This window comes from Meriones unguiculatus, chromosome 8 (genome assembly GCF_030254825.1).
Source record: "Meriones unguiculatus strain TT.TT164.6M chromosome 8, Bangor_MerUng_6.1, whole genome shotgun sequence".
Taxonomy (NCBI): domain Eukaryota; kingdom Metazoa; phylum Chordata; class Mammalia; order Rodentia; family Muridae; genus Meriones; species Meriones unguiculatus.
This window is the reverse complement of record NC_083356.1, coordinates 24,596,391-24,608,988: the sequence shown is the minus strand read 5'-3', so window position 1 is coordinate 24,608,988 and position 12,598 is coordinate 24,596,391. Positions and strand designations below refer to the sequence as shown.

General features: G+C 51.4%; 1 protein-coding gene across 1 annotated transcript; it reads right to left on the bottom strand.

Moving 5' to 3' along the window:
- Window positions 1-1,269: 1,269 nt before the first annotated feature.
- On the bottom strand, window positions 1,270-11,646 carry Dgat1 (diacylglycerol O-acyltransferase 1). Its single transcript, XM_021658984.2, has 17 exons — window positions 10,986-11,646; window positions 5,851-5,938; window positions 3,905-3,945; window positions 3,730-3,815; window positions 3,592-3,644; window positions 3,365-3,470; window positions 3,115-3,222; window positions 2,956-3,030; window positions 2,762-2,865; window positions 2,633-2,671; window positions 2,519-2,560; window positions 2,399-2,443; window positions 2,202-2,314; window positions 2,062-2,127; window positions 1,887-1,974; window positions 1,735-1,797; window positions 1,270-1,642 (listed from the first exon to the last, which is right to left on the bottom strand). The coding sequence occupies exons 1-17, from the start codon at window positions 11,192-11,194 to the stop codon at window positions 1,490-1,492; spliced, it is 1,479 nt and encodes a 492-aa protein (XP_021514659.1). The 5' UTR covers window positions 11,195-11,646; the 3' UTR covers window positions 1,270-1,489.
- Window positions 11,647-12,598: the final 952 nt, after the last annotated feature.

The window sequence follows — 12,598 nt, the reverse complement described above, 5'->3', positions numbered from 1 at the left end:
TGGCCTCCTGTGTGTTTCCTCCTTCCCCGAGGGATCCGGAAGGTGGGGGTGTAGGCAAGGAGCCAGAACTCACTACGTGCCTGTCTCCTTGGTGTTACCCCTAGGCCCACCCACCTTGATGCCACAGGACTAGTATTTGTTACAGCTTTTTTTAGGGACCTTAAAGGACCGTCTGCCTGTGCCATCAGAAGTGCTCTACACAGGTACACTGAACATTTTGGCAGAGCCACGCCCCCACCATCTATCAACTGGTCCAGTTCTGAACTTGGTCCTGCTGTCTCAGAGTGGGAGAACAGAGATGGAAATGGCCTCACAGGTGGTCTGGTGCATGCCCTGTGTCCCGAAGCCGCTAAGATTACTGACCACCCTGCAGAGCACCAGATACCCACCCTAACTGTAGGTTAGGGTCTACAGCCTGGAAGATTCTGGCAATTGACAAGCATTGACCCCATTAAGGCAAGGATGAGGACCTACCTTGGATTGCCAAGGAGATTCTTTTGTCAAATTCCTGTCCAATTTGGCAGCTACCAGAACTTGGGGGCAAAGTATCCCCTCTGTTCAGAGCTCTCTTGGCTTTAACTGTTTTGAAGAGTGGGCCAAGCCCAGGCAACTTTGGCCCCTGTGCAACACAGCCTAGAGCCACTAGCCCAACTTGTTGAGCAGCCTGGTCCCAAGGAGCTGAGACAGATCCTGAAGGTACAGTGTGAATAACTCCTGGGCCCCAGGCAGTCACTGCACAAAGTCCTCCACGGAGGGCTCCACTTCTAGAAATGGGATCGAGGTTCCTAGTGGTCTCACAGTGGAGTCAGCATTTACCCAGCATTTATCCAACATGAACACAAATGAGCCCTGCATGTCATCTCTTAGACCACTAGACTCTTCACAAGGGTCCTAAACACAGTTCAGGCAGCCCACTGCAGGGTCATCATCTATTAAATCCATATAGCTCTGAACTCTGGACCTACCTGCAAGGATTAAAAGGGCAGGATAAGAACTAAGCTTTCCTGAGCAGTAACGTTGCTTGGCTACTGTTCTCCAGCCACCTCTGCATGCTGCTGCTTCCTACTATGTCATGTTCTGCAACTCAAGAGCTTTGTCCATACACTTCATGAGGTTGTGGGTTGTAGAGTGGATGGCAGCCATGTGACCCAGATCTTTCCAGCACCATATCCCTAAGCTGGGGCCTGAGAATTTCAGTCCCTAAAGCAGTGGCTGCACAGCACATATGGGTATAGGTCAATCCTCAGCAGCTTCCACAACCCCAGCAAGGAAAGTTTTTAGACAGCACTTTATTGATTCCCTCAGCCCCTGGTCAGCACATACTCCCAGCACTGGCTCATACCAGCCGGACTCAGGTGCCATCCCCAAGAGCAGGAGTGGGCCCCATAGGGGCAGAGAGGCCTCCCAGACTAGGAGGAGTGTGCAGGCAGCCAGGAACCCCTCCAGAACTCCAGGCCCAGGTTAGGGAGGGCTGGCCTTTGGCAGTAGCTCAGGCCCCCACTGGAGCATCATAGTTGAGCACGTAGTAGTCATGGACATACATGAGCACAGCCACTGGTTGCCCAATGATGAGTGTCACCCACACAGCTGCATTGCCATAGTTCCCTTGAAAGAAGCGGCCCACAATCCAGGCCAGTGGGATCTGAGAACACATAGGCCACAGTCAGTTGGATGCAATGACCACAGGTCTGGCATAGATTCAGGCTAAGAGAGACAAGCTGCGGTGTTGCTCACCTGAGCCATCATGGCTGTAAATGCCCAGAGACGGAACATACGCAGGGGAATGCTCACTAGGTACTAGAGTACGAGGAGAAGAGAAGTCAGTATTTCAGCTGGTGGCCACAGCCCTACCGAGAGGTGAAGTGGGATGCATATATAGTACTGACCTCATGGAAGAAGGCTGAGGCCAGAAATACCCCTGTCCTGGCCATCCATCTGCTGCTGCCCAGTCGGAGCATAGGCTTATAGAAGTGTCTGCAGAGCAAGGAAGCCATAGGATGAGGCTAATGCCATAGGGCCCAGGTCCACAACCACATTCCTCGGGTGCATACACCATCCTACCTGCTGCACCACTTGTGCACAGGGATATTCCAATTCTGCCAAAAGTAGGTGACAGACTCAGCATTCCTTGGGGTCAAGAAACAATGGGATAAGCAGAACATGCTATGACCTACCCAGATCCCCAGAGACACAGCACTCACCACCAGTCCCTATAGAATTCGCGGTCTCCAAACTGCATAAGCTCTGCCACGGCATTCATGCAGGAATGGAAAAGCCAGTAGAAGAAGATGAGCCAGATCAGATGGTTGGGGACCTATGGGAGACAACACTCCAGGTTGCAGACTTATAGACTCCACCTATCCCTCACACTCATCTCTCTGGAGCCTCTGACACTTACCGCCAGCTTTAAGAGACGCTCAATGATACGTGAGTAGTCCATATCCTGTGGAGAGAGGCTGCCTCAGCTGGCTGTATCGTCTACCCTATCCAGCCCTGCCACAGGGGACCCTAAGCTTACCTTGAAGGGCTTCATGGAGTTCTGAATAGTAGGGACCATCCACTGCAAAGGAGAGTACCACATCAGTTTCCTCAGCTACACAAGCCCTAACATGCACCCACTCGCACCTCTTACCTGTTGGATCAACCCCACTTGAAGCTGGGTGAAGAAGAGCTGGGGAAAAACAGGGCAGCCAGCTGAGACTCAAGTTGCACATACACCCCAAGCCCTGCCCTATACCAGCCCTCAAGGCCCAGACCTTACCATCTCAAGAACCCTTCGTAGCAGAAAGCGCTTTCGTATTCGGGGGGATCGAGGAAAGTTGAGTTCATAACACAAAGTAGGAGCAAAAATGAAGTAGTAGAGATCTAGAAGGGAAGGGTGGGTACTAGGACTACATAGCCCTGAACCTGACTTAGAGTCCTGCCTCTGAGAGCCCTAACTCCACAGCTACTCACCTCGGTAGGTCAGGTTGTCTGGGTAGTTCACAGTTTGCTGGGCAGCAGCTCCACCAACCTTCTTCCCTGTAGAAACTGCCAGCAAAGCAAGACAGTAGGGTGAGCCATGCAGCACAGGCTCCGTTCTATGGGCAAATCCCAATCTTGACAGCCTCTTACCAGCTTTGGACTTGACCCTTCGCTGGCGGCACCACAGGTTGACGTCCCGGTAGGAAAAGAGCTTGAGGAAGATGATGGAGTATGATGCCAGAGCAAACACGGAACCCACTGCAAGATAGGTGGCTTAGCCATGTCTGCCCATATACCACAGTTAACACAGGAAAGGTGGGCTCAGCTGTGACCACCCACATCACATGAACAACTTGGGATCAGCTCAACATGGGCTGGGATGGTTGGGATAGAGGCACACCTGGAGTGATGGACTCAACCAGTAAGGCCACAGCTGCTGGGAAGCAGATGATGGTGGCCAGGTTAACCACATGTAGCAGCAGCCCCATCTGCTCTGTCAGAGCACCCTAGAGAAGGAAAAAGTATTCAACCAGGTCCTCTGACCTAGGAGAGGACTATCAGGCCTAGGAAGAGCCTATCTCAAGCAAGCCACCAGTGACTTGAGCAAAGAGGATGAGTAACCCTTACCACTGCCAGACGCTTCTCAATCTGAAATGCGGCCACAGTAAAGATGTTGGATGCTGAGGACAGAAGCATCACAGGGACAGGTTCAGGTCCTGGTCAGCCTGCTCCCCCACCCATTGCCCTTCTTGGAGTGCAGCTCACCAATAACCAGGCATGGGGCAGGCCAGCTGTAGGGGTCCTTCAGAAACAGAGACACCACCTGGATGGGATCCACCAGGATGCCATACCTGGGGGTGGGGCAATAGGGGCCTGAGTAGAGGTGGGCCATGGCCTGAGCAGGCTGAGGTGGGGTAAGGGGCTTAGAAAAGGTACTCACTTGATGAGATTCTCTAAAAATAACCTTGCATTACTCAGGATCTGCAAGAGACAATCAGGAGGGTTCAGCCCTGGTGGTGCCATCACAGCTCACGCAACCCCAGCATCTCTAGTAGTTATCCTGGCCAGGAAAACAGCTATAGCACTCTTAGCGATAAACCAGCCTTCTAGACAGCCCAATGTGGAGGCAGGAGAAGCTACACTTGGTGTACCAAGGTGCTGGTCTCTTGAGTGTCTAGTTCAGAGACAAGAGGCTATAGTGAGCAGCAGAGGACATGACAGCAGAAACTTACCAAAGCATAAAAGGGCAGGGGTAGATTTTTCTGTACCTGAGTCAGATACTCTAGCAATAAGCAAAGCTCCAAGAATGTGGCCCCAATGTAGCTCAACTAAGGACTGAGCCTCTGTACTCTAGCCTGAGACTCAGTGTTAGCCTCCATCCTCACAAGCACCAGACACAGGCCTGGTGTTGGACTAACCTGTCCAACTACCCAAACAGACAGAAACAGTAAATAATACTGACACGAGAACACTGGTGAGGTTCCTTGCCCAGATGCTAAGAGAAGGCACCATAGAAGTAGTCAGTGCAGGGACACCATCCCCTGCTTGGTACCTGAAAACACATTGTTCCAAACCATCCCCCCTGATTACCCACAGCAGGTAGCTGGAGCCCAGGATTCATATCTTCTAGAAGGGAAGAATAGAAGGGGCCAGAGCACTGAAAGACTAGGCCAGGTGGAGAGCTAAAGAGATGGCCCACTAGTTAACAGCACTGCCTGCTCTTCCAGAGGACTTGGTTCAATTCCTACCACTCAAATGGTGACTCACAATTATCTGTTAACTCCAGTTCTGGGGTATCTTCTGGCCTCCATGGGCACTGCATGCGCATGGTACAGAGGCACACATGAAGGCAAAATAACCAAATACATTTTTAAAAACTAAAGGCCAGGTGGGTGCAGAAAGTTCCAAGAAAAGAGACTGCAGTCTAGCCTGGCCAAGAACTTTCCTGCCCAGAACGTTCTTTATAGACCAAGCCTTGGCCACAGAGTGTCATCTCCCATGGACAAGCTGACCTTCAGCCCACTGGCCCCACTGTTCACTTCTTACTCATCAAGCCTCAAATCCCCCACAGCTAACCAAGGCCTGAAGCTCTTTCCAGGGAAAAGGTGCCTCAGTCTTAGAAACCTTTCAAGACACAATAGGGTAGAGTCCCTTCCACACTAATAGCCAAAGAAGTCATGCTTAAAGCAAGAACAGACACTTCTGGGTGAGGGCAATAGGTATCATACTATATCCAAGTGTTAGAGGCTGGGTAATGATAACCCTTTGCCCCTGACCCACCCATCAGGTTGTCCCCTTGAGCCTTGGACTCCAGTGTCTTCTGGGGTGGGGATGCATAGCACCAGTAGGAAACAGCCCTTAGAGGCAGCAGGCTTGGACATGGCATAGCACTCCAACCACTAACAGCCAAGGCCAAAGGAAAGGTACTAGAAGGCCTGTAAAGCAGTGGCTGGTTCTGCTAAGGGTTCTATGTCCATGAATCCACATGACAGGACATCCATCCTCAAGATTTTTTTCCATACCCTTCCTGGGAAGCCTTGTACCCTGAGTGGCCCCTCCTCAGCCTCTCAGCCTAGAGAACAATCAATACACCCCACCAACTCCCTGCTCTCCCATAGCACACCTACACAGCCAAGTGGAGTTGAGGCACAGCCAGAGTATTCAAGACACTCATTATCTCTACTACTACTGAGCCACCCACAGAACTAGCCTAAGATCCAAGAGAAAACTAGTACAGCCACTGCAGGGACCACCCCTGTTTCCCCTACAAGCAGCCTAGTGCTAGCAACCACACGGAGCTATAGCCTTCAAAGAGCAGAGCCTGTGCCCAGGGCAAGATTCTGCCACACTTGGCTTCAGTAAAACTGCTTCCACATTCTTACTCACCAGCATCACCACACACCAATTCAGGATACCGCGATAATTGTTGAAACCACTGTCTGAGCTGAACAAAGAATCTTGCAGACGATGGCACCTGGTAAAAGGAGACAGGATCCTTCCAGTGAGCAAACACCAATAAGACAGGAATAAGCCCACCATGACCCACTCCTGCCCAGAGTTCATTATCCATTTGCAAACAGGCAGAGGACCCAGGCAAGGCCATTCCAGTGGCTATTTAGCTATAAGAGGGAAAGGTCTCAGAACCAACCCTAGGCCTTTCCCTCTAGGCAGCAGAAAATGTTCATAACAGGCAGAAGAGGCTAAACAGGCTTGAGTTCTCCCAAAAACTCCAACTGCAAACAAGCTCTTAGGCCACGAAGATAATCCCATCTGTGGACCTACCCAGAACTACTGCAGATTGCTCAATGTGCCCATCCCACCTACCAAATCACTCTTGGAGGTGTTCCCACCATAGTGAGAGCAGTCTCCCCACATATAGACACACAGACCCAGTATATTAGCTGGCCAAGTGCCCACCCTTAATGTACATTTCTTAGGAACAATGATTTGGCTCTCTGCACGTTATTCTGTGTCCCTGACTTTGTTCGGGGGCCATGAGGAGACTACTCAGAACTGATGACAGTGAAACCCCCAGAAGAAGCAGGCTCCTTCCTACCCATGAAAGCTCCTACTCAGTGGTGGGGTGCAGGGCACCCAAATAGACCCTGCTTGTGAAGAAGAATATGAAGCCTGGCAGAGGAGGACTGTGTGACTAGGATAAGGCCCAGACTCAGCCCCTGGCCAAGACAACAGGAGCAAACCAAAGCCCTAGTCCCAGTAACTAATGCCCTCACTCACACCAACTGTGGCTCCACCTTGCCTTCCAGCTGCTGTGCCACCAGGAAGCCACACAGAATTGAGCAAGACCTAGATTTTGCAAGCAAAGAGGCCAGGGCCTCCCCTTCCCTCTCAGCACATACACCTCTATCCTGGGGCATCTGATGAGGAGCAGACCAGGAAACCTACCACAGGCACTATCGTACATATATCTTTTAGGGCTGACCTTGTCTCAATAACAAGGGGCAAGCCCTAGCTTTGGTTGGAAGTCTGACAGCCCTCTCCAGAAGAGGGATCAACAAGCCCAATCTTTGTTATCAAGACTGAAACCTACCCCAAACAAACAAACAAACAAACAAACAAAACCTGAGCCAAGTAGTGTGCACACCTTTAGTCCCAGCAGAGGGAGGCAGATAATCTCTGAGTTTGAGGCCAGCCTGTTCTACAAAGCAAATTCCAGGACAGTCAGGTCTATACAGAGAAACCCTGTCTCAAAAAACCTAAATGAATAAAATAAACAAACAAATAAGTAAATACAACTGAGATCTAGTTGGCACCTAGCTCCATCTACTCTAGCTCCTGATTAGTAAGAGAGTAGTCACACTACTCTTACTGTTCATGTCATGCCAGAGCACCAAAGTGAGACAGTTCCACCCTACTTCGAGCCTCCTCCACTCCCGATTGTCCATTTCCTCAGGACTAGGCCTTCCAGCATTTACACACTAGGCCCGTGTGATAGAAGCCATATGAAATGACTGTGATCTGTCTCTACCTGAGTGCCTTTTTGCCCCAGATCTATACCTGCCTCCTTGATGCTGCCCTTGTTTGTGGTATCATCTCTCCCACCCCTCCAACAACTGGTTTCACTAGCTTGATATGGCTACCCGTAAGAGGCAATATCATGAAACAAGCAGGAAGGCATCTCTGGGTCTATCTACCAGTCCCCCTCCCCCAAGCTGAAGCCCTGTGCTTACAGCACAAATATCCCAATGCCTCCTAGCCCCAAAACCACCAACTACTATCCGCACATAACCAAAGCTGTTTCACAAGACTGACCTCTCCCCGCTTTGGGTAACCAAAGAGAGCATGCTGTTTTTTCTGTGGCCATCTCCACAAAAAAGACAGAAGTAGAGAATGGGTCCTGCTTTCCAGAGCTGACAGCAAGCAGACAATATATGTTCTTTATTTTTGTTTTGTTTCTTTAGGACACATCATCTATGTAGGCCAGGTTGGCCTTGATGATCTTCTACCTTAACCTTCCAAGTTCTCATACTGCAAGGAAGTACCACCACATGGGAAGCCTTGCCTGGTTTAGCAGGCAATGTCTTAAGAGCTTTTTCTTTTTTTAAGTTCCTTCTGTTGGGCTTCCAATTCCTTCCTTCACTGTCAACACCCACGTCTCAGGTCCCTCTATGGATCTCCCATCTACCATCCTCAGATCACTGTGGGTTCAAGGAAAGCCAAGGCTACATTCAGAAACCCTCTCTCAAAAAACAAACAAACAAACAAACAGCAACAAGACAGCATTCCCACTGCCTTGCCTCTACCCATGCTACTCCCTCCCTTCATAAATCAGAGACACCTCCCAAAGGAGAAAGCCCCCATCCACCAATGCCTGCAAAGGTCCAGGCTTGCCACTGTGACCAGAAGCAAGTGGGCTGAAGGGCAGGCTGCAGAAATGGCCAGCAGGGAAAAGAGGCACTGGCTAGCCATGATCACAGCTGTTTTTGCCACCCTCTCACCTACTAAAGAGCCTGCTCATGTCCTGTGCCTTCCAGCTGTCCTACACTCACTCCCTGAGACCAAAAGGACACAGGATAACTGGCCCTCATTCCTATATCACCCAGGACTATTCAGGTAAACCACACATAGAGCAAGGAAGAGGCAGCATCCTCTCTTGCCTCTCCTTCAACCCTACATAAGCACTGTAAAACAAGAAAAGGTCTACCCCCACATTCATGCCAAGGTCTGTGCCACACCCAAAGGATCAACCCCCAAGTTCGGGTTTTATCTGGGGACCACACAGTTCAGATTCAACACCAAATAGGAAGAGAAGGGAACAGAATGCCAGCTCCTCTTCCAGCTGACACCTGGCACTTCCTCTGTACTGCCCTCTGGACCAAGCCCTGGGATTCGAGATGGAAGCAAGATCTTCATAATTCCTATATCCGGCTAGAGATATACAAAAAACATTCAGGGACAAATACCCTGGGGAAAACCTACCACTAATAAGGTCTTGCATTGGGTGCCCACAAATGTGTACAATCTGAAAAGGTGATTAGCCGACAGAACTTACAGCCTCATCTTGCCACAGGGTAGAAAAGATAGAAGGCATCCAGAACCTGGCTCAATGGCCTAGCTTAAAGCGAGCAGGAAGTATTGGGGAGGGGAGGATACAGAAGCTCAAGGAATCAAGAGGAAGGGTGAGAGGAAATTTGGGCTGCCAAGAGCAACAGAGGGAGGGGGGAGTTGGCAAGAGAAGGTTGGCAATAGGGTAAGGTACAGGCCAACTCCAAGAGGGCAGTCAGAACCTGGCCCACCAACAGGAAGAATAGAATCTAGCACCTCAACTAAGAGGCCTAAAGCCCTGTGGCATCCCCAAACTGGAATGAGGCCCAGAGGGGGAATACAAGCTCCCCATCCCCATTTCTGCAATCTGCCATCTATGGGGAGAAGGGGCACAGCAGAGACCCTTTACAAACACACACACACATTTTTCCTAGCTTTGCACAAGCCTCATACCAGAGGACACAGAAAAAGTTCAGTGGTCATCCAAAGATGTGGTGGTTCTCTCTTGCCTATCGCTGAATAGTAACTTGGTCTGTAACTAAGATCCCACATAAAAAGATACTATCTCCACCCCTCCAGAAGTAATACTAGCCAAACTCCTACTAGTAATACTAGCCAAACTTTCCTACTGAAGGGAAAGGCAATGAGGGGAGTCAGCATAAGGAAATTCTAGGAATCTTAACATCTTTTCAGATGGAGCCAGATATAGATACCTCATATCCCACTACCGGTAAGACACAAGCAGGTGGATCTCTGTTTGAGGACAACCTTGTCTGTAAAGCTAGTTCCAGGACAACCAGAGCTTCACAGAGAAATCATGTTTGTTTGTTTGTTTGTAAGAGAAAATTCTTTTCAGATGGAAAGTGGGAGGCCAATCTCTCTCAAGACCAGCTTTGAACTACAGAAAACCACCATCCCTCTTAGGAGGACCAGCCTCCTCCCCCACTCTGCCTCCATGGCCTCCTTACCTGACCTTTGTCCACAATGTGCCATGCCTGCCTCACACTGAAGTTATCTTATCTCTCAGGTGAACTGTGAGTACCCAAGGGCAACCAGGGGGGACCCCTCTCCACAATGCCCACTAGAAAGAGACTCTGTTGACACAAACTCAACAAGTCTTTGCCAGCCTAGATATCCTCCTGGCTAGTAGACCCCCAGCTACTAACGGGTCCCATGATGAGCACCAGAGTCTCAGTGCCTGCTTAGAGGAGGCAGTCAATGGTGCCAAAGAACACGGTGCATTTCTCCATTTCTTCCAGTCAGTCATTCAGCTAGGCAGGGCCTCTCCCATAGGTGTGTCCATACCAAACCTCTCTCCAGTACTTCAACCAGGAGCTGAAAGTCTGTCAGCTCTGTCCCTATAGCCTGAAGTCATTCTGGTAACATAAGCAGGGCTTCAGGCCCTCCTACTTACTGGAAGAGGGATGAATAAGCCATGCTGCCTCTCAGTTAGTACAAGAAAGCTTCCTGTACTGTACTGTGCCCTGCCCTGGGCAAATGCCCATTCCCCTCTCTTCAAACAGGCTTGTGTCCTCTGGAGCCTCTAGCAGCCTTCTCTAACCACAGGACACTACTCGTAGTTCCGCAAAGGTACCTCTTCATCGTAACTCTCCCCAGAAAACATCTACCTCCTTCCACGGAAGAACACCCATTCATCTCCAACCCCCAGGGCTCACATTTCCTGCTACCTACCCTTCAGAAAAAGGACCTCAAGGGACTTGCCTCAAGGTGTACTTCCCTAAGCAATCTGGAAAAGGGTCTGTTGCCTACTCCTTTGCCCGGGCTCAATGGCCGGCTACTCGACCTCACCTGGGTACTCCTCTGCCCGAGCTCAATGGCCGGCTACTCGACCTCACCTGGGTGACCTTGCCAAGTGACCCTCTCCCCAAAGCCTGTGTTCCAGTGTTAGCCCCAGGGGACTCCCGGACTCGGAACTCGCAAAGCTGTGGTCAACTTTTTAAGAACTGGGAGTACGCTGGGGAGATCAGCTGTAAAAGGATTAGGCACTCCGCTACCTCAGCTCCCAGTGGCCGTCGCCCACGTTGGTGTGCCCCTCTTTGTCCGGGGTCTGGGCTGGAGCTGGAGCTGGAGAAGGAGCGTCACCCCCGGCGCCCAAGTCGGGGCCCACAGCCGCATCTCGCACCTCCTCTTCGCCAGCCTGGACGGAAACCCGCGAGCTGGTCCTCCGACGCCGAGAGCTGCCCACCCCTCCACGGTCGCCCATGGCCTCGGCCCGCGCACCGCGACGCGGCCCAGTTCTGGCCCGCCGGCTCGCAGCGCTGGGAGCCCGCGGCCCCGCCTCTGGACTCTGAGCAACGGCCTCCGCCGCCGCCCCCTGCCGGCCTCCGTAGCCGGCGCAAGGAACGACTGTCTCTTCAACCCGAAGGCTGCGCTGCCACGGAGCCGCTGACTGGCCCTGGCAGCCCCTGAGAGTCCATTTGTAGTCCGAGGCCGGGAGGGGGCGGAGCCTGAGGGGTGACGCGGAGCACTCTGGGAATTGCGGGAGCCGAACGCTGAGCTTCCTGGGAGTTGAAGGCGCCTCGAGCACTCTGGTAACCGCAGTCTCAGGCTGGCCGGAGCAACTTGAGCGCTGCTCCGCTGCGAACTTCGTTGGCCGAGGTCCAAGGTTCTGTCTCACTCCGACGAGCACTGCCGAGGACTACACCGGCTCCTGGCTCCATGACAGCTGCGCACTTCCCCTGACCTCTTGCGTGCCCTTTGTCCCACTTCTATAAAAACATAATTTCGTCATCCCCAGCAGCGGTTTGGGTGTGGGTCATTTATGAAACTGTGCGCTGACGTCTTGCACATACCCCGCCCATCCGCGTTCGTGCGCGCAACCGGTGGAGCTAACTGCCTTGGCACCGTCCTCCTAGCGATCCCTAACTGCTAGGCAGGAACCGCTTTAAATGAACCTTGGAGGACATACCCGGTCAAAGATCAAACTGGAGAAAAATACCCAGACTCACTTCATAGCAAGTGTGTGTAACATCCCAGGCCCACTTAATTAAGTGAAGCAACTCATTAATCACCATGGCCTCTTCCTCCACCGCCCCACACCCCCACCCACACCACTTGTTGCGGACCTGACATTCAATCCGCCTGGATTAGACACTGCAGTGCATACATTCTGGACCTCTGGACGCACTTGATTTCTTTCAGAAACACTATAAGGACCAAAGTAAAGAGTGGCTTGCTCTTCTGGGGATAGGGAGGCACCTCTCTAGGACAAGCAAGCACTCACCCGGGGTTCGTAACCTTTCCCACAGGGGACCACCAGCCTTCCTTTTGAGCTCACCCCACTTCTATAGTATCCACTGACTCTTTGCATCTTGTCATTTTTTTTTCTTCTTGCCACACACCATGATGAGCGGCTGAGACTACCTTGCAGGTGTCTTTGTGTAAGAGTACAGAGAAAAGCAGCCACCAGCATGGACTTTTGTGCATCAGAGCCAATCTGATCTACTCAGTGCCTCAGAACATTCCTTTGATGCTGACCCAGCATGTCTTTTTTGGCAAGGCAGGGCTAGGTCTTTGTGAATACTGACCCCAAAAGGAGACAGAATGAAAATGTCTCTTTAGGAACCTAAAGTGTGAGGGTAAGTCATGTGAGCTCTGCCATCCCTTC